This window comes from Pseudorasbora parva, chromosome 13 (assembly GCF_024679245.1).
Source record: "Pseudorasbora parva isolate DD20220531a chromosome 13, ASM2467924v1, whole genome shotgun sequence".
Taxonomy (NCBI): domain Eukaryota; kingdom Metazoa; phylum Chordata; class Actinopteri; order Cypriniformes; family Gobionidae; genus Pseudorasbora; species Pseudorasbora parva.
In genome coordinates this window covers 26,292,701-26,317,282 of record NC_090184.1, presented here as the reverse complement: position 1 = coordinate 26,317,282, position 24,582 = coordinate 26,292,701, and the positions used below count along the sequence as shown (strand labels likewise).

Here is a 24,582-nt window from a genome sequence, read left to right as displayed (position 1 = left end):
ATCCCACATTTCAAAATAAAACTGACATGAAATTGCTTTGTCACTCTCATCTTTTGATGTTTCCTGTATGTATGCTCTGATTCTTAAAGACAGTGGCTAAATTATTTACTGCTCGCTGCACTTTCCATAGACTGTCGGTCAATATCCAGACAGAAGGCGAGAAAGAGAGGACACACTGACACCTGTCTGAATCCACCATAGGACAGGCATGGAGACAGGACATACACACTCACACATTCACTCTGATGGGTTTCAAGCCATGATGCTGAAATGTTTTGACAGGAAGTTGCTCTTTAATTACAGTCCTATCCTCTCAGTACCTCTCTAAAGTCAGGTTGTGTGTATTTTTGTGTTTTCCAAGTATGTAGTTTATCGTTTGTTAAAGTCTGAGGCTGTCGTTAAGTACAATGTGTTATTGACTACAAACTATTAATGTATGGGTCCAATTCAGTTGTCTTTAAGTCCTGTCTTACATGTATACTCATTGAATTTATTGTTGTTATTGTCACATTACAAAAGCTATCTTTTGTAAATGCCATTTCGTATATATAAGAAAGTTTATGAGTATAGCTGAAAGGTGGCTACCAGTATTTAAATCTATTGTTTTGGGTAGGGGTAGGGGTTGGGTTAGGCCATAGAAAATATAATTAACCTGATATAAGAGCAGTGTGTGTGTTCGTGCGTGTGTGTGTGTGTGTGTGCGCGCGTTGGTTTTGAAATCGCATTCACATTGTACTAGAACATACTGGAACGTTGCAGATGAGATTAACTGTGCTGAACTAGTACAGCATGAAGAGCTGAGGTCAGTGATAGAGGATTGATAGAATGTTAATGGCACTAGACATTTTTACATTTTTTCATATTACAACTAGCCCAAAAAGCATATCTGTCTGGGTAATATCCCAGTCATAAGAATCTACAGTTTGATTCTGACTCATTATGAGTCTAGAAAGATTTCATCAGTGGCTCAGAAATTATTCTGCACCAAAAATACAGAAATCCTAAGCAAAGCTGCTTGAAAATGGTCATTTTTGCAGTTAAATCATCATTAAATATGCATCATCTTATATATGCTACAATTCAGAAGGGTTTTTTTTATGCTCGCCAAAACTGCATATCAAAAATGCAATAAAAACTGTAACATTGTGGTTTATTATTACAATTTAAAATAACAGTTTTATTATGATTAAATGTCATGTTTTCATGTGATACAGATTTGGTGCGCAATAAAAATTTCTTATTATTAGCAATGTTGGTGTTGGGTTCATATTTTTATGGAAACCCTGACAGAAAATTTAAAAGAACAACGTTTATTTTAAACAAAAATGTAACGGATTATGGCAGTGAAAAGAGAGAATGTTGTAAAATTTACCATCTCCTCACCAGCACCCTGTGACGTGTTGTGAGTATGTATATTCACTAATAGGTTACGTTAGCACCGGCAGACTGTGTTTGCTTATACACTCTGAGTATGTGTTCTGCTGAGCTTCTGAAGGTCAATATGAGGGAGGAGATTTTTACACACAGGAGAGTGGCTCCTCGCCGGGCTCTGATCCTGCTGTGGCCTCTACTCCACAGGTGTGGCTGCTCTTTGTTGCATTATTAAAAGCCACATTCATGCTCTCTCTTTCTCTTTCTTTCTTCCTGTCTCTCTCTATCAGTCGAGATCACAGACAGGGACATCAATGAACAGAGGGCAGAAAGGGGGAAAAGTCGAGGTGTTTGTGTGTTCAAGAGACTCCTTGTCTCATTGATTAGCTTTCAGTCACACAAGCCTGGAAGAGGAAAAGAAACAGAAAGAAATAATGTCATGAATGAATGATCATTAAAAGAGTGAACACAGAAAGACGTGTCATCACACACTCACAGGGTCTCATACATGAACCGTTTGGTTATTGGTGATTAGTGTGAGAAACAGGTTTTAATTAGTTCCCATTGTCACTTCACAGTCAAGCAGCATAAAGACGTCAAACATAAGTACTTTGAGAAAAAAAATTGATTTGCTAAATGAGAAATAGTAAGATATTATAAATATTACACAGTTTTCTATAAAGCTGCTTTGAAAATGTGTATTCTGAAAAGCGTTATTAAAAATATATAAATATTCATTTGGATTCACAAATTATAATTTAATATATCCTACTTGATATACACTCATCTAAAGAATGATTAGGAACAGCCATCAGAGGATGGGTTCATGGTGGTCATAAAGGGATGGACATGGTCAGAAACAATGCTCAGGTAGGCAGTGGCATTCAAACGATCCCCAACTGGCATTTAGGAGCCTAAAGTGTGCCAAGAAAACATCCCCCACACCATTACACCACCACCAGCAGTCTGCACAGTGGTAACAAGGCATGATGGATCCATGTTCTCATTCTGTTTACGTCAAATTCTGACTCTACCATCTGAATGTCTCAACAGAAATCGAGACTCATCAGACCAGACAACATTTTTCCAGTCTTTATCTGTTCAATTTTGGTGAGCTTGTGCAAATTGTAGCCTCTTTTTCCTATTTGTATTGGCGATGAGTGGTACCCGGTGGGGTGCTGTTGTAGCCCATCCGCCTCAAGGTTGTGCGTGTTGTGGCTTCACAAATGCTTTGCTTCATACTTCATTATTTAATGGTTATTTCAGACAAAGTTGCTCTTCTATCAGCTTGAATCAGTCAGCCCATTCTCCTCTGACCTCTAGCATCAACAAGGCATTTTCGCCCACAGGACTGCCGCATACTGGATGTTTTCCCTTTTCACACCATTCTTTATAAACCCTAGAGATGGTTGTGCATGAAAATCCCAGTAACTGAGCAGATTGTGAAATACTTTGACCAGCCCGTCTGGCACAAACAACCATGCCACGCTCAAATGCATTGCTTAAATCACCTTTCTTTCCATTCTGACATTCAGTTTGGAGTTCAGGAGATTGTCTTCACCAGGACCACACCCATAAATGCATTGAAGAAACTGCCATGTGATTGGTTGATTAGATAATTGCATTAATAAGAAATTGAACAGGTGTTCCTAATAACCCTTTAGGTGAGTGTATATGCTTCTTGCAAAACACTATTTTGTCTAAGTCTACTACTAAGTCTACTTTTGATTGGCTGTCAATGGACAAACACTGTAAAAAATTATATGTTCATGTAATTATGACAACAAATCTTTTTTAGTTATACAAGATGTAACTCATTTTGTAAAATCAGTTTAACATAATTTAAGTTGAAATAACTTAAACATCCAAGTCGATTGTCAAAATTTGCCTCTTTTTTTTTTACAGTGAAGATCCTCTCTATATCATTAGTTATGACATCTACCAACCAGTAGATGACCAGTCTACCAACCATGCTAACCAGTCACACTTAACCTTGAGTTTGTTTTTACAAATTAGTTGTACATTAAGGGTAGAGTAGGTGATGATTTTTTGTTAGTGGTTGAAACTCTCTTCAGATCCTGAGAGCAATCAATAATACAAATTTAAATATAAAATTAAAAAAATAAATTCTACATACATGTTGTACATATATGTTTTGTGTAATCCTCAGGACAAAAAAAATGTTTGTCCAATTATTGCATTCAGTCCGAATGTCTCCAGAGCGGCTGCACAAGCTCTGATGCCGACACAACTGTTCTATTGGCTGATTTTCTGATGACAACGATGACGTGTGTTTTCTGTTTATTCTGACACCGCTAATGCTCACAAATCTGTTTTTATAACATTATAAGCTATTTTCTTGTAACCATAATGTTATATTGTGTCATGTCTATAGACCAACTTTATTGGTATTATGTTCAACTTTTGTACAGATATTGTTTCTATTGCTTCTTGAAAACATCTGTGTATTTGACAAATATTGATTCTAACCCATTTTGCCTGTGATAAAGAACACAAAATCATGCAAGCATTACTACGGGAATCAGAAATTGTCCGACTTGACCAGTGCCATCGTTTCACAAAAACCTAGGGTATGTTGAACAACATACAAAGTATGAAAGCAATAATCTCAGGTGTTGATTATATGCTTTTTTATGTAAAAAGAATTTAATGTGAGTTTTTGAATATCATTTTTCGTGACCTTTGTAGACACTGAAAGCAACAATGGATAGGTCTAATTCACCTCAGATCTTGAAAATAAATTAAAGCAAACATCAAACTGTCAACTCAAGGTGAACAAATAAGTGTATTCTATGATTTAAAAAGATTGTTTTAGTCGCTCAGTATGTATATTTAATGGTGTAGGATTTATGAATTTGATAATGTACTTCGTAGCCAAAGCAGTGTGCTTGCAGAGAGAGCCAGCCCACACACTCTTCTGATTGGCTGTGATTTTTGATTGATTTTGTTCTGTCTTCAGTCAAGTTTGGACAGATAAATTGCTTGCTGCTGAAAATCGTATTGTGTCTGGTTAGGATGCAGTGTTAGGCCATTTTTATCTCCTTTTCAAAGCTGCAATTTCTGCCGAAAGCCAACACAAAGAATAGATCTTAAGAGCAGCATCATGAGCTGTTTATTTGCCCCATATTGTCTGAATGCCAAGGTATGGCAACTGCCATATTCTTCCATACATAAATACCACCTCTGGACTTGACGGCTCTGTTTTCAACTCCACCCCTGACTGGTCTGTGCTGCCCCGCATGAAGTCAGACACACCAGTTATGTGTTTTGAGACATGAGGTAATTCAATGCCATCTCTCATGATGCTTTGCAGACTCTGCTCCGGCTGTGCTCTGCCCTCTTAGGCCGGAGACACACTGCAAGCGTGGCGTGTCCATTTTTATTTCGGCTCCCATGTTAACAGGTTAGAGCTTGGACACTGCCTGCGTGACTCGCGCGTCTCAGAAAGCGTGCACATGTTGGAAATAGAACCGACGCCTATTTTTCACGCGACATGCAAGCGCGTTGGAAGCGTTTCCAGGCAAAATGGAAAAGATGTTTAGTTGTCATTTGGACATGAAAACATACTACATTTTGCATATTACATATTACAAAATGTAATTACAAAATTACATCTTAATGTTTGAAAGTTTGACATAAATGCAGATATAACTATCATTTAAATAAATTATAATAATATTTTCAAATATTGCACGACAATACAGAACAAAATAATCTGCAGCCTATTTTGCCATCAGTACAATAGTATGGTCAATACTGCCGACATTGTCTTTGCTGTATCAGTAGGTACTATATCACTATATATTTATGTTTAACATGAAGTATACATGAAGTATAGGCCTTTACTGTACGTCACATAGCAGCAGCAGCGCTGCCTGAGACACGTTTCTAGTGTGCAAAGACATAGAAAACGCCACGCTTGCAGTGTGTCTCCGGCCTTATGCTTTCAAATCTGGCTTGCTATTGCTATGCCTCTCCAAAATGGCCTTTCCTGCCTTTATGGAACGAGAAGCTTTCTGATCACGAAGTGTAACACATTTTCACCTGGTGTTTTTTTTGCAGCATACTTGCTGTCAGTTGTGTTGCCCCCTCGGAAAATGACCACAATAACCTTTTGCTTTTCTGTAGATTTATTTGCCCCGGTTGTTGTTCTCTTTTGTTTTCTGCAGCACAAACAATGTTACATGCGCTATTTCTCTATCTTTTTACACTCTAGTCTTTCTTCCCACAGCGCCCCCAACAGTATTTTCTTAGGTTTTCTGTATATTATCCACTTTACATTTCATTAGCACAAATTATCTACAATAAAAAAGACATTAAACAAATTAAATAATTCTTCGAGGTCATTACAGTTGAATAAGTAAAATTAGCAGTAAATAGTACATTTTTCAAGCATTCTTGTCACTAAAATGCAGACACACTAGGCTGCATGGACATTCTCAAGTTGAGTTTGTTTTTATAAATCCTAATGTATGTCGGACATGTGTATACACCCTTCACAGCCTTTTTTATGTGTCCTCAATGTTACTTCACGAAGTCCCATGATTCATCTAGATCAACACCTTCCGCTTAATGTAGTCAATATAGAAACAGAAAGACAAAAAACACACGGGTACAGAGACAGACACACTCAAGCACATTCTTCCTGAGTGAGGGAATCCTGCAACTAAGATGATTAGAGGTGAGCTGAAAGAGAGGGAGACAGACTTGGTTGAGAACGAGGAGAAAGAAAGACACAGATAAAGGACATCAGGTGCCAGCGTGTGGTGAAGCTGGAACGTTTTCCGTTCCGATCGATGAGAATCTATTAAAGGGGCATCTGCTGTACCTTTGACTACTTTTAACACACACACACACGTGCAGACGAACACCTGGGGACACAGACACATCAAAGTAAGAATGAGTGAACGATACAGGCCATCATTGATTACAGATGATGGCTTGCGTAATAAGACGAATGTGAAGGTTTCAGCAGAGGTCCCTGCTGTTAAAATCACCATGGAGACATGTATTGATTAACCCCAGTGTTTGAGACCCTGGGTATCAGAGTCATGGTAATGATTCCACGTCGAGAGAAATTTTCTTTAAGGAAAACGGGAGACGGAGAACGTTCCTCTGCCCCCGTTTCCTTCACGGTTAATGTCTCAAGCAGAGGTAGAAGATCAAAGAGAGAGACAAATGTTTCTAATATACTGCCGCTTCTGAGAGCACAACACAGCAGTCTTCCTTCAGTCTTATTCTGTCACCTTGGCAACTAATTGCATTGTTCAAAATTAGCATATTCAAATTCGCCAAATGTATCATGCCACATTGAGAGGCTGTGACACTATGTAAGTGGGATATGTTTCTTGCAGTACACCGCAGAAAGACACCTCACCTCTCCAAACTCCTTTTATGCAGCGCCCAAAAGGCAATTCCTCAAACATCCTGGTTTGAGGCTTGAAGTTAAAGGTGCAAGTTTTTTCCTCATTAAAACAGTCTGACACATAAAGAAATTAATAGCCCTTTGGAAAACTTTAAAATATAATCCCACTCACAATGACACATAAAACTTTTTTAAAAGGTTTAGCGATTAGGCCTACATATATCATTAAAATCAAAAATATATAGTACATACTTCTGTAGAAAAGGGGTTGTTATAATTAACCAAAACTATAATATTGTATAAATATTAAAATAACAGTGTAGAAACAAACACACACACACACGCACACTCATAAACACCTTACGAAATATACCATGAAAACGAGAACTAGAGAACCATACCAAAAGAGCTCAGCCGTGATTGTCCCTCCCATAAAGCATCTTGATTGATGTCAGAGTCAGCCTCTTTTAAACAACAACATAGAAATTTCAATATTCAGTAATAAACTTATAATATACTGGAACTGAATAGATGCCATGGTCAGTTGATTATATTAGCAGTGCTTTATGGAATACATAGTTCATTGCCTCATTAAAGACACAGTACACAGTACTGTACCTTTCTCAGAATATCTAAAAAAAAAAAAAAATGTTTTGCTTCAAATCAAAGTCTGCAGTGTAGTGATTCATCCCAGAATTGGTTGGTTTGGCTCAGAACTCTTCACTGAATGATCAACAAGAGCTGACAAATGGAAAATGTTCTCTGAACCAAGTATTGGTCTGTGTTTGTTCTTTAGGAAGTACAAATGAGCATTTTGATTGCTGTTGTTCTCAGAGTGCTTCACATGAACAGGACTAAAACGAACCACCATGACATCATCAGCCTCGGGCACGTTTAATTCCGCGGCCGGTTTTGCATCGTGTCATTGAGACCTGGTGTTAGTTCCATTGAGCCTGCCAGTTTTTTGAAATATGCATGAAGGTGCACAATGTCGTAAAATGGCCAACCCTTCTGTGAATAAGTGCAATCTGACTGACTGCTGATAAAAGACACTGGCAGATGACAGGTGGCTGTCATCACCAATTACATGCTAGTTTAAGAGCTCTGAAATCTGCAGCGGAACAAAGAGAAGCATCAGGTGTGTGCCGGTGCGCTAACTGCATATCTGTAGCAGTAACTGAAGCTGCTTTGATTAGGATCGATGACCGTCTGTGGTTTCATTAAAAGCCAATCACTGAATTCGATCACTGGCTAAGGGCCGGGTTATGCTGCGCTCCTGCCTGGGTCAAAGATCAATTAGCACTGCACATCGCTCAGGCGATTCCTGCGTTAACCCACATCTCCATTCTGACTGGCCTGATGCATGTCCTCGGATATTAGCTTCCTTCCCAGCGTTAGCTGGAGCGTGTATCACTTTACAGAGTCCTGGGCGCGTAACCGATCCCTCGTCAGAAAGAAACGCGGTGAGGTCAGAGGCCAGCGTTATTTAGCTGAGTGAAAGAAGACAGATGAATTAGTCATGATACTGCAGATCGGGACTGTGACGCAACTGCATTTGATAAGACACAGGTGCTGCTTTCTGGAGAGGGTGTGGTAGCCTTGATCGGATTGATCATTTGAGATAAGTAATTGAAGTTACGGGTGATGTTCTCACCTTGGACCTGGAACGGGAGGGAAGATGATAAAAACAAGGGAGAAAATGTCCTTTATCAAGCAATACAAAAATGGTGTTTTGTCTTGTTTTCCATTTAAAACATATAAACATCCTTATTTTATTCGTTTCAAGCATAAATCTACTTGATTTATGCTTACGGTTGGGATTGGATTGGATGAGAACAAAACAAATTAAATTGAGCTGGATTATGTAGAGCTCTGCAGCATTGACGCGTATAGAACTAAGTTGAATTAACCCTGAATAACGGCACTATTGCCTTCAAATAAAGGTTCTTAAATGGTTCTTTGGCAGGGTGTCTGGCTCCATAAATAACCTTTAATATCCAAAGAACCTTTCCATTGCACAAAAGGTCCTTTGTAGTGCAAAAAGGTTCTTTGAACTATAAAATGGTTAGAAAAAAATGGTTCTTTAAAGAACCTTTCACAAAATGGTTCTTTGGGGAACCAAAAATGGTTCTTCTATGGCATCACTATGAAAACCCATTTTTGGTTCTTACTGGCACCTTTATTTTTAAGGGAGCTGATTATAGCTAAATTAAGCTTGTTTTACAATGTGACGAACTTTGCACTTTTATTGAACTAAACTCAATACTAACCTGACTTGAAGTGAATAATGACACTATTATTTTCTGTAGAACTGCTTGAACGGAGTTCGTTTCTAATGAACTTTGCGACATTTACAGTGTTATTGAACTTAATTGAATCAACATTGAACTAAATTGAGCTGAGTAATGCCACTATTTTTAGGGCTGCTTTAGAGCTTTGTATTAATTTTATAACCGAATCTTGTTTATTACTGTTCTTTGAAACCATCCGTATTGTATAAAGTGCTATAAGTAAAGTAAAACGAATAAAAATAAATAAAAATAATCCATAAGCAAATACATTTTTATTGGTAAATAAGACAAAAATATGAATAAAGAAGGTTTCATGTGGAGTAGGCTGTGTTCATCTGTGTGTACAGGTGTAAAAATCTTTTTTTCATTCTGTATTGCAAAGGTTTTTTATCTTCCAGAATGTCACATCTGGAGTAGATTGAGATTGTTTACGTGTGTATTTGTGTAATGGGGTGAATAAAAACTGGGGTGGTAGGTCTCCTCGGCTGAGGACAGAGAAGGAAGAAAAATCGCGTCTGGAGCACGGCGGTGGTGGAGGAGGAGTGGCCTAGTTTCTTCAGCAACCTACTTACAAACTTCAAAAGTTAAGCGGGAGGTGGAATTCAGATGAGCTGATGAATCCTTTAGGAATGTTTGTGGCTGAATCTATGCCAAATGTTAGAGTGTGTGTATATGTGTGAATGTCTGAAATCAAGCCAGCGACTGACACTTCCCTGGAACCGAGCAGGTGGCAAGTTTAATTGAGGGTGTGTGAGCTACCTTAGGGTTTAGCTCCCTTTAGCCAGAGTACCGAGTCCGACGTGATGGAGTCTGTCAGGCCTGAACCCACGGTACAAACTGAATGTCAAAAGTAGCGGTACTTCACTTCCAGTTTCAGTAGCTCCACTTCAAAAGTTCCAGTTTCTTTCTATAACATCGTTAATACCGAGTACTGACAGAATTCGATACCTGCACAGGGCTTTTCAAACTCTTTAGTGCAAAGGATCCCCAACCCCAAATGATCCCCAAATCTTGCAAGAGACTTCAAGTGTCCAAACATTTGACTGGTTTTATTAGCTAATATCAATAACCTAATTAAATAATATTATCAAATTCTGAAAATGTACAAATTATTGCATTCAACACATTTGAATGAATATCTTATTTATCAGTTCACTTCTTTAATTTTGTTTTTTGTTTACCCTCAGCATTTCTGTACTCCTGGTCTAACTGACAGGCTTTCAATCCCTACAAGCGCCTTGGTAATGTGTCTGAAGTGAACAGGCGAAACACAAAAATTCAATATGTGTCAAAATATTGAATCTGTGCAACGAGCCTTGCGGTGTAAATGCAGCTTAAGGGCCTGCTACTGTCTGTTATGTTTATTATATTAATCAAGAACAATATTAATGAGAAAAAAGAGAAACACCCACGCATGGGTCTTGAATAAAAATTGGGCCTAAAGACAAAAAAGCAGCCTCAAACCAGTGAAAATCATGACATTTTACTGGTGTAAGCATCAGCTGCTGAAATATTGGTATCGTGACAACAACCCTACAACAGGCTCTTGCTCAAAAGCTCAATAATGCATGTGAAGCCCCACAGCTGGTCCAATTCCTCACAGAAGCGGAGGCTGTTTACGTAGAGGCGATTGGCGGTATGAATTCAGTTTATTCAGTGGAATCCTTCTGTGCACATAACAGCAGATTTGCTGGTGAATGAACTGAGCTAATCTGCAGTCGAATTGTTGTTTCAGACATCACTGGGGCTCGTGAAATTCGGAGGGAATCGTGGCTCCAAGCGGGTCACACCGACTCACCGTGGGAAGCGGATCTGAAAGCGTGAGGGGGTGGGAAAAGGGAAAGAAAGGATTGAGGAGGATGGGACAGATGCAGAGCTTGAGATGTGAGTGGGATGGGAGTTTGGGTTTGGGAGTTTGCGTGTTGTGTAACAGCAGTCGGGCTGTAACGTACCGCGCGCTAACTGTGAGTCTGTGGCCCACAGCGCTAAAAAGCTAATGACACGCTCTCCATGCTAACGACATCCCTCTTCTCATTACCACACCAGTGGAGTCGCAGTGGCAATAAAAGCAGTCAAATCAAACGGTCGTCAAGCATGACAGAAACTGTATGTGACTGCGTGTGTAAGAGACGCTAACGCCATGTGCCGTTCAGATTCTTCCCTTTATGACAGCTGCAACAGATCCTGGAGGTTTTGTAAAGCTTAAAAGCTCATGAGACTCTGAAGCAGAGTTCGACATCAGATTTGATCCAAAGTCCTATCAAAATTTCTCATTTGATATGCTCTGCAGTTTCATGGACAAACTGTTTTTCAGTAAGGCATGGAACAAAATTATTAATATGAAAAGGTTTGACTCAACCTGCACTTGTATAAGTGATCTGTCTCTGCACTACTTCTCTCATTTGTTCCAAATCTGTCCTTTTTGTGACGCTATAATTTTTGGTTTCCATTCAAAATCATGAATAATGTGGATGCTGTTTTTTGTTATCAAGACACCTGGGTGTTCAAATGGTTCTTAAACACAGCATAATATTATAAATATTTCTGAAGGATCATGTGACACTGAAGATTGAAATAATGGCTGCTGGAAGAAGAAAAAAATTACATTGGGTACAGAAAATATCCAGACGCCCTTAAATGTTTCACTCTTTTTTACATTGCAGCCATTTGCTAAAATCGTTTTAGCAAATTAAGTAAAAAATAAAAAAAAATCACATTAATGTACACACAGTACCCCATATTGACTTGACAGAAAAACACAGAATTGTTGACATTTTGGCAGATTTATTAAAAAGAAAGCCTGAAATAATCACATGGTCCTAAGTATTCAGACCCTTTGCTGTGACACTAATATATTTAACTCAGGTACTGTCGATTTATTCTGATCAATTCTTGAGATGGTTCTACACCTTCATTTGAGCCCAGCTGTGTTTGATTATTCTGATTAGACTTGATTAGGAAAGCCACACACCTGTCTATATAAGACCTTACAGCTCACAGTGCATGTCAGAGAAAATGAGAATCATGAGGTCAAAGGAACTGCCTGAAGAGCTCAGAGACAGAAATGTAGCACAGCACAGATCTGGCCATGGTTACAAAAAAAGGTTCCTAAGAGCATAGTGGCCTCTATAATCCTTGAATGGAAGAAGTTTGGGATGACCAGGACCATTCTTAGGCCCCGTCCACACAAAGCCAGCGCTTTCCCAATCCAATCTTTTTTTTCCCCTTGTTTCAAGAAATATCTGTGTCCACACGAGATTACCGAAACTGACTAAAAACTATGTAGTCTGCATGCCAGGCCAGTGTGTGGCGCTGTAATTCTGCCACAGAAATACACTAAAAACAGAGAAGAAGAGTTGTGGCTATCAGGGGTATAGCAGTGGTCGGAGGCGAGGCAAAATCTCACAATAAAATAACAAATACATTTGCTACTTAACAGATGTGTTTTATTAATGCCTACACCTACCCCAACCCAAAACATACCCTTACAATAATGCAGATACGTTAATTAAATGACGCGATATTGATGTGCGCATGCCCAGTGCCCGTAGTTGAATCCCTTAGCTCTTTCACCGTGATGGACGTAGTGTGATGACATCACCGTTTCAGAAAATATACGGATTCGCTGTACACACGAAAACGGAAGATGTTCGTTTTCAGATTTAACCACTTTGGGACCCGGTTCAAGAAAATATCGGATTCATGCTTCTAAAACACCGGATCCGTGTGGACGAAACGCTGATACGGTACAAAATGTATACGTATACAGCTAAACGCGTCTCCGTGTGGACGGGGCCTAAAGAGCTTTGGATCCCCAAATCCAGGTGTGAAAAACTTGTTGCATCTTTCCCAAAAAGACTCATGGCTGTATAAGATCAAAAGGGTGCCTTACTTAATACTGAGCAAAGGATCTGAATACTTGGGACCATGTGATATTTCAGTTTTTCATTTTTTAATAAATCTGCAAAAATGTCAACAAGTCTGTTTGTTTTTCTGTCAATATGGGGTTTTGTGTGTACATTAATGAGGAAAAAAATGAACTTAAATTATTTTAGCAAATGGCTGCAGTATGACAAAGAGTGAAAAATTTAAGGAGGTCTGAATACCCCGTACCCACTTTTTATTAAAATAGAAAACAGTTCATTTAAATTGTGATTTCAAAATATTACTGTTTTGATCAAATAAATGCAGCCAGGATAAGTATTAGAGACAAAAAAGCTTAACAAACACGTTCTTAACCTCTATTAAAATATAATATTTACAATGTATTTTTTGCCAGCAAATAATTATCCCATCAGTATACAAAGTTTCTTTTGTGCCTCTATAATGGTGTACTTATGGCATCTACCAGCTGGAGTCTCGACCAACCCCCATTATTTTGCTTCCACAGACACAATAAGCGATAATGTGAGTAACTTCTCTGTGTTCTGTAGTAAGGTTGAATAAGTCCCCTGATGTCAAGAAGAGCAGAGCTCCTTATTAGTTTTATAAATGAAAGAAAATTTCAGTGAAATCTCTAAACAAACATCTAGCTCAAGCTTCAGTGTACTAGCTAGTGGATAGCTTTGCTCTGACAGTCAAAACAACCAACACTCATTTGTTTCTCTATTTTGTTTTCATTCTACTATTAATAATATGCTTTCAGTCAGATCCAAAGCACTGAAGGTGTGGAATAAATAGATAAGCAGACATTGAGATGTGGTAAAAAACCTCAGTAGGATACATTTCAAGATCAGAGAGGAATGTAGAGAAAGCAGAAAAAAAGATTGCGTCTGCGTTGTGTTTTAAGAGTTTTAGTGTTTGAAGTGAGTTATTGTACGTGTGTGAGCTGGCATTCTGCATACTGTGAAGGATTTTAATTAAATTCAATAAATGGTAGTGGATCTTATTGTCTAATCTGACATTCAGCAGAATGAATAAAGGTCAAAGCCTTGATTACAAACACCATTAAATCTCCTACAGCGGCCTAATCAGAAACCTCAAATACTTGCAGCGTCTGTGTATATTAAGTGAGGCATTAGATAGAACGGCCCATACAAACACAATTGGTTAAGGCAAGAGCCTGCACGTCTATTTTTCACATCAAAGAGCGTTTGCTTTAAGCATATGCACACATACACAATGACTTATAAAAGTAGAAAACCCTTAACCAATTTCTCATTTAGCTGCATTACAAATGCCTCTTTGAAATGCAGTTTTCTGTGATATTATTTCTGAGCAATGAAATTCAAAATTAACTACGTTAATATGACATTTATTTGTGTTAGAAAATATGCTACTGAAATAAAAGCTGAATTATGCTGTTTGTGTTAATGCATCCAATCCCAGAATTTGAATATTTTATACAGACACCATTTCAAGCAATTATAGCGTTTGTCTTTTGGGGTAGACGCACTGTTCAGGTGTGATTCTTCTCGCGAACAGTGACTCGCTCCAGGTTGTTGAGGTTTACACAGTCAAAAATACACTTCCTAATAATTTGTCAAAGTACTAGACACAGACACATTTGTCTTCACAGATCAAAGCACAATGGGAATACAGAATTTGCTCATGAATACAACGAGCCATTTAGAAGTAAGCCGTAATCCTTAACTCAGTCCAGAGGGAGCTTTTGTTCGGCCTGTAGTTTGTGTAGTCAGAGCTGTTAAGCCCTCTATCCTGCCGGGTGTTTAGTTGTGTCTTTTTTGTGTCCATCATCTCTGTGTCCCAGATTTTATTGTATGTTATTCTATGGTGTATATTGCATGTGTAAAGTGTAAATTAGATTATATAAAAAAAGTTAGATTATATAACACAACGTGAGATCTCTTACTCAGAAATATTCCCACATGGGCACAATCCAGTCCTCTTAGAATGATACTCTAATCGACTCTTGAAATTAGTTTTGGATACTGTGTTAAATAAGCCTCAAATAATAAGACAAATATTAGCTTTGACACAGATTTGTGAATAAGCTCTTTCTTTCTCCTAGTATTCACGAAGTGTTATTTGAATCATCCCTCATCTGCCTACAGTGATTAACCTGTTTAGCTGTCAGACTGCAGGGCTTTTCTCTGAATGTTTACAGTACTTACTTACTTTGCCTTTTCATCCTTTTTTGGGGGTAGAGGCGGTCAAACCAGGGCTCGCCAGGCATCTGTCTTGTGCTTTCCTCTCAGCCTCGTTCCAGATGTAACCCATCTTTTTGCAATCCGCCTCGAGATCTCAGCGCCAAATGTTTCTTGGCCTTCCTCTTTTCCTTTTTCCTTGAGGATTCCAGGTCAGAGCTTGCCTGGTCATGTTTGATGTAGGCTTCCGGAGGATGCAGCCAATCCAGCCTTTTTGTGGTTTCATCTTGGGCTGAGAGCTGTGATGTTTTGTGCCACAGGTTCCTATTGTTGATGGTGCTTGGCCGGCAGATTTGGAGGATTTTCCTTAGACAGGTGTTGAAGAAGGTCTTGACTTTGTTGATAATGTCCGCATTCATCCTCCAGTTCTCAGCTCCATACAAAAGGAAAAGTTGTGGTGTTGAAAAGTTTGATTTTGGTTTCCAATATTAGGTCATTGGAGTGAAAATGTGCAGCTCTGGCTTTGTGTATAGTAGCATCCTTATTTAAAGGAATTTTCCAGGTTCAATACAACTTAAACTCAGTCGACAGCACTGGTGGCATAATTTTGATTACCACAAAAATGTATTTCGACTTGTCTGTCCTTTTCTTTAAAAAAAGCTAAAATCTGGGTTACAGTGGGGCAATTACAAAGGAAGTGAATGGGTCCAATCCGTAAACGTTACAATACCTTTTCAATAGTAAATCCACAAGACACAAGCAATACGGTAAGATGTGTTTAATGTTTAAAAGAGTACAACTTTGCTGTCATGACAACATTATTCTTAAAACCTTAAAATTACCATAAAAAATGTCTAGAATGTCTTCATTCGGCTCAAATAATACACAGCTTTAATCATGAGAATGAATGTACACGCACACAATACATTTCCTCCAATTCACTCCTATTAAGTGCTTCACCTCAACCTTGATTTCGTCTGTCGATTGAGCTTAACTCGTATTGAACCCTGAATATTTCCACTGCTTTCACGACCCACATCAGCATTGCCTCCTAATGAGTCATTTTGATTATTTGAGACATTTAAATTCTAACTTTATGGTCTCCTTACAAATCCTAGGCTGGCTACATGTTTTCTGATTGTGTTTGATTGAATTGTGCCTCACTCGCACAAAACTAATTTAATGAAAGAACAGGATTATCCATTGTTAATTAAATCCTCACTGGCAGTCCCTGCATGGGTTTGAATTGGCTAAAAAGAAAACTCTTGTAGTTCTGAACATATGCACATATGCATTTAAAACAATGCATACATGTCTATAATTTATGGTTATGCTTGCCATCGTTTCCGTTCCACCGGGTGTCTATTTTATCACCTACTTTGTGGCTGTATTCCATCAGAATCCAATTACTTTAGTCCGTAACTTTTTAAACTAATGTCTTTCTTTTTGCTGAGGCCACCTTGATCCATCCAATTTGTTTAAATTGATATTTGGTCAGCAACATTCTTATCTTAAAAAAAAAGTATTTCCTTTCCTCACTGCTGAAATTCATATGGCAGGCCATCACACAAGCAGAGGAAGATCGACTACAGTGGTGCATGTAATTATATTTCCATTTTAAACAACTGTATCGAATCGTATTTGATGCCCTTGAAGTGGCCAGGGCATTGGTTCGAGGGATTTAAATGCTCTAATTTAAAATCTTAAATGACTTTCTCGTTCTCTGCTGGCTTTTACTCCTGTTTTGTGCAGTTCATCTCTTTTTTTTTTAAGGGACGTTTTCGATTTATAGTCCGCTCTCTAGACAAAGACTTTGTTTCCAAACAAATGGCCTTGGGACAGATTTTATAACCAAATCAGCTCACAAACGAAAAACTCCGCAAACAAACTAGTCTGTAAATAAAAGACTCTACAAACAAACAGATTTTGAAATGAAAAGTTTCCCAAACAAACTGCTCTCTAAATAGTAGATTTCCCAAACAAATAGCTTTCTCAATAAAATACAAAACAAACTTCAAGATACTTTAAACAAAACATTTTCAAAACTCTCCTAACAAATTTAGTAAATAAAAGACTTTCCAAGCTGTTTACAAAATAAAAGACTTTCCAAACAACAGCTCTGCAGACAAATGGCTCTTTATACTGGATATAAAAGTGTCATCCCACTCACGCCTCTGTCAGCTGCTTTAATAATCATTTGTTGCATTTAAAATCTGGCACCTCTAATGTCAGCATCACAATAATTTTCCTACTTTGTCAACAGGGTACTATTAGTTGGCATGTGAAAGTGCCAATCTGCAGTAAGACTAAACGCATACAAATATGTTTAGTAAGAGTTTATGATTATTCATTACTGGAAACGTAATAATAAAAACAGATGGAACATAATTATTACTACAAGCTGGAGTTGTGTAGGCGTGATATGTATCTGTCTGTTTTTTTATTGCTGCTGGTCTGTTAAACAAGAGAGAACGCATAGAAGCAGGTTGTCCATATTCAGTGACTAATGTCTCTATTTCTCGCTCTTTCTCTGCAGGTATGGAGACATGGTCCCGAAGACCATAGCAGGGAAGATCTTTGGTTCCATCTGTTCCCTCAGTGGGGTCCTCGTCATCGCTCTACCTGTTCCCGTCATCGTTTCCAACTTCAGTCGCATCTACCATCAGAACCAGAGAGCGGACAAGCGTCGGGCTCAGAAAGTTCAGGTCTGTGGGGCTCAAAACTCCCCGAGGGGCATCGTCTCCTCTAAACAGAGCAGCTTTGGCGGAGAAGCAGGTCACTAGTGTTTACCTCTGAATAATGCTCCCGTTAAATTACATCCATCTTATGCTTAACTAAAGAGAAGTGATTGTTTTGATGTCGCAAGGGCTGATTTGAGGGTGAAGTAGTCAAGGGTGAAGAAATGCCAGCGGGTTTGTGGGTAAAATCAGGTGACAGACATCTTTCCTCTGTGGTGGCACTATGATGGTATAAGATGCTAATACTATGGGATTCTTATAAACACTACTGCTCAAATGTTTGAAATGTTTGAAAGATTTCTACTTTAAATAAATGCAGTTTATTTTGAATTTTCTATTTTTTTTATTTTATCTTTCTATTCATCTAAAAACTCTGAAAAAATGTTCCAAAAAAATATAAAGTAGTTAATAATAATATTGAATATTAAACACTGAAGACTGGTGGAATGGCTGCCCTAAATTCAGCTTTGCCATCACAGGCATAAATGACATGTATTAAATTAGACAACAGATGGTCAAATAAACAATGTTGGTAAGAAAACTTGAAAAACCCAACCTACCCAAAACTTTTGAACTGTAATGTATATCAAGATACTGAATGATTACACTCACCTAAAGGATTAGGAACACCATACTAATATTGTGTTTGACCCCCTTTCGCCTTCAGAACTGCCTTAATTCTACGTGGCATTGATTATACAAGGTGCTGAAAGCATTCTTTAGACATGTTGGCCCATACTGATAGGATAGCATCTTGCAGTTGATGGAGATTTGTGGGATGCACATCAAGGGCACAAAGCTCCCGTTCCACCACATCCCAAAGATGCTCTATTGGGTTGAGATCTGGTGACTGTGGGGGCCATTTTAGTACTGTGAACTCATTGTCATGTTCAAGAAACCAATTTGAAATTATTTGAACTTTGTGACATGGTGCATTATCCTGCTGGAAGTAGCCATCAGAGGATGGGTACATGGTGCTCATAAAGGGATGGACATGGTCAGAAACAATGCTCAGGTAGGCCTCGGCATTTTCGCCCACAGGACTGCCGCATACTGGATGTTTTTCCCTTTTCACACCATTCTTTGTAAACCCTAGAAATGTTTGTGTGTGAAAATCCCAGTAACTGAGCAGATTGTGAAATACTCAGATCACCCCGTCTGGCACCAACAACCATGCCAGGCTCAAGATTGCGTAAATCACCTTTCTTTCCCATTCTGACATTCAGTTTGCAGTTCAGGAGATTGTCTTGACCAGGACCACACTCATAAATGCATTGAAGAAACTGCCATGTGATTGGTTGATTAGATGATTGCATTAATGAGAAATTGAACAGGTGTTCTTAATAATCCTTTTGGTGAGTGTACATAGCATATCATGGTACTACCATGGTATATGTAGCTTTTGGCCATTTGTTGTTACTGTCAGGGCCTTGATGTTCTTGTTCCAGCTTCGCAATAAAAGACTTAATCCTTCACAGAAAATCCCAAATCTACTTTTAGATTTAAAGCTTTGATATTCCCATACAACCCGCCTCAGCTGCTCAAACTGTCTTCTCTCGCATTTGCCTGTTGTCTTACCACTGGTATTTTATAGTTCTTTATGGCTTTTCTCTGTTGATATCCACTCAGCCATATTGCTGCTCTTTTTCCTTGTCTGATGAATAAGGTTATTAAACTTGTTTGTTTCCGGGTGCATGAAGGATAATAGTACTACTTCACCATCCTTTTCCGTCCTCGTACGAAATAACACCTCAAACAAACAGCCTTAATGTTAAATTAAGCCTTTCTCTTCTCCCTAGGGGAATGAAGGGATGACCTGTCACTCGTTTAATGGTAGCATGGCGTCAAAAGATTAAGTCTAGACTAGAATGAGATCCCAGCAGGGTTACATGCCCTGCGTCTATCCATCTATCACTCCATCCCTCCCCATCCTGCTCCGAAACGTCTCTATATCTCTGTCTGAAGGTTATTTAGTTTAGGCGTAATTATCTGTTAAATCACCACAGGCCTCTCAGCTTGATTTTGCTATGCTAATAATTGCGAATGTTACTGGAGATTAGCTTGATCGCAGAAAAACAACACCGAGGCCACTCCTATGACATCCTGTGTGTGGCGAGAGAGACGTGAGCTCCTGCACTCTGCGTTGTTATGCTTGCAGTCATGGATTTCATGTATGCTAATGAGGAATTAATGTAAGCTTAGGTTTTGGTGAGCTTACAGGGCTGCATTGTCTCCGCAGGCAAGATTTCCACTGGCTTTAGCATTTTACTTAGTGTTAATTTAAAGTTTATCCAGTATGGCAGATTACTTCCCAGAATTCTTTGCGTTCACACTGCAGCAGTGCTCAGTCTCCACATTATCTCGGCTCGGATCAGCCTAAACAGTTTTTTAATGTTTTTGTTCTTTCTCAGCTCGGCCGCAGGGGATGCAAGTTCAGTTTTGAGTCCAAACTAAAGCGGCCAGATGAGACCAAACCTCAGAGGACCATCTTAAAAAATTTGTTCTGTGTGTGGGTGTGTCACTTTAAACACATTCCAGTTAACTAATAACAGAGTGGCATAAGTGCACAAACCTGCCTCAAGCCCAGACTTAACCTCCACCATAGGAACAGCTGTGCTTACTGTTCAAAGGACATGAGAGAGAGAGAGAGAGAGAGAGAGAGAGAGAGAGAGAGTAAGACATAGAGAGGGAGAGAGAGATAGAGAGAGAGAGAGTAAGACATAGAGAGGGAAAGAGAGCCAGAAGGGATGTTCATCCTAATGACAGTCCTTCCACAAATAGCTCGCCCAGACGAGACCTTTAGGGAGGGGTTTGTTTATTCCAGCAGTCAGTTTTGGTAGGTGACCTTCCTCTGTCTCACCTGTTGTCCAGTAGCCAAAATACAGCACTGGTACTGCACCAAAACTGTGTAATCCGTCTAGACTGTTATTAAAAAAAAAAACACTTGCAAGTTCAATTTTACAGCTCTAATATTAGTGGATGAACTATAGATTGGAATCAAATTATGTGATGAACTGAAGAACTGAATTAGTGCTTCTAATCGAGTACAGTTAAACAAAAAGTCAATGAGGGGGTGTTAGAAGTGCATTTTACATGTATATGTGGGTGTATTTACTATAACCAACTACTAATTGCTGTTGTTATGACACCATTATAAGGTCTTTACAAACATTTACTTACTTATAATATCATAATCATAATAATAACTATATTTGGCTCACAATGTTGGCCAGATTTAAAGCTACTTAAGTACTAAAGCAGCAGTGCTTGTTGTTCCCAACTGGTAGTGAGATTTTATACCGGATTAAGGGGGAGAACATAATGAATGAAACTTAATTGACAACAGCAGCTCCTATATCAATATCCCAACAAATAGATTAGCATTCGTATGATGTTGTCACCTCTCATTGGCACAGGTATAATAAATAAAACTAAAATTCAAAGTGAAAAAGTCAAACTGCCTTGTGCCGCCAGGCAACTGTGCAGCAAAACTTATCCCATATAGCACCAGCTATCACTAATCTGGACGTTAATATCATACCGGAGTGAAAGTTATGGTATCATAAGTCTATTCCAAACCTCTATGTCATTCTTCCCTGGATCAAAAAGTAGACTGTCCTGGTCACATTTTTCCATCCAGTTACACTGAATAGGAACTGAAGCTTTCATGTTTCCAAAAGGATAAAAAAAAACACCAAGTGATGTACAAATGATATGACTTAACAACCCAATCCGTCTGATAAATTAATCATTCAATCAAGTTTTTCTGATTCAGATGAACTGATTCAATGAAAACAATTTTTTGATCCAAAATCAGACATCGGTTTACATGGAATAACGGCTTCAATTTTAGTTTGTTCCTCACTCATAGTTGTATCCTAATGCTATTGCTCTGTTGGTGCGGCGTTAACACAACTCCGGTGCAGTTCAAATTAACCAAAGAAATGATGAGCCTCAGTCTGTGTCAATGTGAACTTTGGTGTGATTCGAATGAAAAATCAATGCAACACAGACCAAAGAAATACAAACTCTGGTACGGTTCAAATGAAATATGAACGCAACACAGACTAAAGACAGATGGGACCCTAAAAAAGGACAGAATGCTCAAGCATACCTGTTTTTTTCTCATAATAGTCATGATGTTGCCCATCACAGGTTCAGTTTCATTGGTACAGTTTTCAGAAGCGCATATCCTCACAGCAGATCTTCGTTTGTGTGACAGAGGGATTCCGGCCACTGTTTTGACTAATTACACATTTTATCAGTTCTTTACGAGTTCTCAGCTGGTCAAAATAGGCTACGCACACACAACAAGGGCATTTATCCCAGCACACAGCATTGATTTGAATGATCGGTAAGTTCCATCTCAAAATAGGCCAAATACCGATCAGGTTGTGCACATATTTTTTTGTGTTAAAAATGCCAATCTGAGCGCTTAGTGGAGCAGGACTAAATGTCTTTTTACATTATTCTTTTTTTGGTCCGAACAATATGAACCGAACAAACTGTGAATCCAAATAAATATAAAATAATTCTATGAAAAAACGTCTGTTAATACGTGCTTCTATGTGTAAATTACCAAACCCTCCAGGCAACATGGGTTTAAATCATAGCTAATGTAAATGTTGCGAAGAAGGCTCTGAGAATGAATTTTATCAAAAGGTAAAGTAGGAAGATGTGTGTTCTTTTAAAGCAACACCTGCCGTGGTGTTTCTTAAGCCCTGGGTATACTTCAATATCCACGTCCGGATGCGTCTCGCACAGTCGTGTTCACACAGCTTTCAACGTATACTCAACTGCAGATAAGCGGAAGGCTAAGTTCGACAAATACACAGTACAATTGTTGTGAATCATTGGACTGGCGCATGCGCTTTTGTACGCGGACCTCTAAGATGATGCGAGGACGCGGATGGCGTATACTTTGGAAAGTATACTTTGGGCTTAAGGTTATTTTTTTGTCTCTGATTTTGATTTGCGTCATACCACTGGACTCGGGTCTTATTTTTTAGGGGTGTCAGGTCAAGTTGTTTTAATTGTTATTTATGCACGGGTTTTGATTCAGGTAATAAGTGATTCAGGTCAATTCGAGTCAGGTACAGATTTTAGGACCATGAGGAGCCCTCTGTACTACTGAGATGTTAATTTCAAGGGCTTTGGCTCACTTCTAGAGCACTTAAGGGCTTTTCAGAAGATTCTACATTAAGAACATTGCAGACATGACAGCTAGGTTTGATGCAGAACCATCGAAGTGAGAATCACTTTGAAATTATGATCAAAGCCTGCAAAGCTTCAGATTTTATATGCTAATTTCCTCTTCCAGGGGCTCATTGTGCATGACCTCACAAACATGCTGCCGTTGTTGTTTTAAGTGACTACAGAAAGATATACATACACCTTATTAATAACTAATATAAATTTACAAAGTCTAGAAAACAGACCATTTTCATGACTTATCGTTCCATGATGCTCAGACTCTCATGGTTGATCCAAAGGTCTGAGTTTTGTTATAGTTCAGAAATCAGTTTTGATCAAAGTTGGTCCAGTAATTGAGCTGATTCATTAGTTCTGAGAATAGAACTTAGCTGTTCTACTTTAGTGAATGTTAATGACTTATTCATTATTAATTCAGCACTTGCTTTACACACACACACACACACACACACACAATGCAATTAGGAACATGATCTGGAATTCGTTTTGGCATTTTAACTTAGTGGTGTGCAGGTATTTCCACTCTAAATATTGAGCTTTGATTGACACGTAACTCGTCATGCTCTGTTTATGCTAAAGACAAATCATACGAGAAGTGCTCTTACTTCTTAAATAAAAATCACGTTGACTTTTATTTAAAAAGGATCTTAAAGGGTTAGTTCACCCAAAAATGAAATTTATGTTATTAATAACTTACCCTAATGCTGTTCCACACCTGTAAGACCTCCGTTCATCTTCGGAACACAGTTTAAGATATTTTATATTTAGTCCGACAGCGAATCTAATTGTATTCTAACTATATTGTCCATGTCCAGTCATGAATCAGCGGATTGATTCATTATTGGAATCGCCAATGTCACGTGATTTCAGTTAGGCAGTTTGACACGCGATCCGAATCATGAATCAATCCGCTGATTCATGACCGTTTGAATCTTTTTTTGAGGTTTGAAAAAAAAAACGCGGAAGAGAAGACAATGCTGAATAAAGTCGTCATTTTTGCTATTTTTGGACCAAAATGTATTTTCGGTGCTTCAAGAGATTCTAATGAGCTAACTGATGTCACATATGGACTACTTTGATGATGTTTTTTTTTTTCCTTTCATGGACAGTATAGTGTGCATAGACTATAAAATATCCGAATGTGTTCAGAGTGTTTCGAAGATGAACGGATGTCTTATGGGTGTGGAACGACATTAGGGTGAGTCATTAATGACATCAATTTCATTTTTGGGTGAACTAACCCTTTAAGGCAGCGGTTCCCAAACTGGGGTGCGCAGACTGACCACCGGGGGTGCGCGAGAGAATGTTTGTAATGGCAGAAAATTGTCTCTTTTTTCTTTTTCTTTTTACGTATCTAACTTGGGTTAAAATTCACATGTCAGAGTATTATTGATAAATACAAATTTCACATTACAAGCTGTAGTAAGTTATAGTAAATCATATTTTCATTTTAGGTCGAAAGAAAAGTGTGTTTTTTTTCACTGAGCACATTTTCTGCAGTCCGAGCGCGATTCACTGCAAGCTCACTCTCACTCAGG

At 38.5% G+C, this 24,582-nt stretch overlaps 1 protein-coding gene across 3 annotated transcripts in view; it reads left to right on the top strand.

Annotated features, from left to right (window-relative positions):
- Positions 1 to 24,582, top strand: part of kcnd3 (potassium voltage-gated channel, Shal-related subfamily, member 3) — a 143,433-nt gene that overhangs the window by 95,618 nt on the left and 23,233 nt on the right. For all 3 annotated transcript variants that reach the window (XM_067413641.1, XM_067413643.1, XM_067413640.1), the window contains exon 3: positions 17,632 to 17,800. In XM_067413641.1, the coding sequence (XP_067269742.1) occupies positions 17,632 to 17,800 (169 nt within the window). The remainder of the gene's footprint in view (positions 1 to 17,631; positions 17,801 to 24,582) is intronic.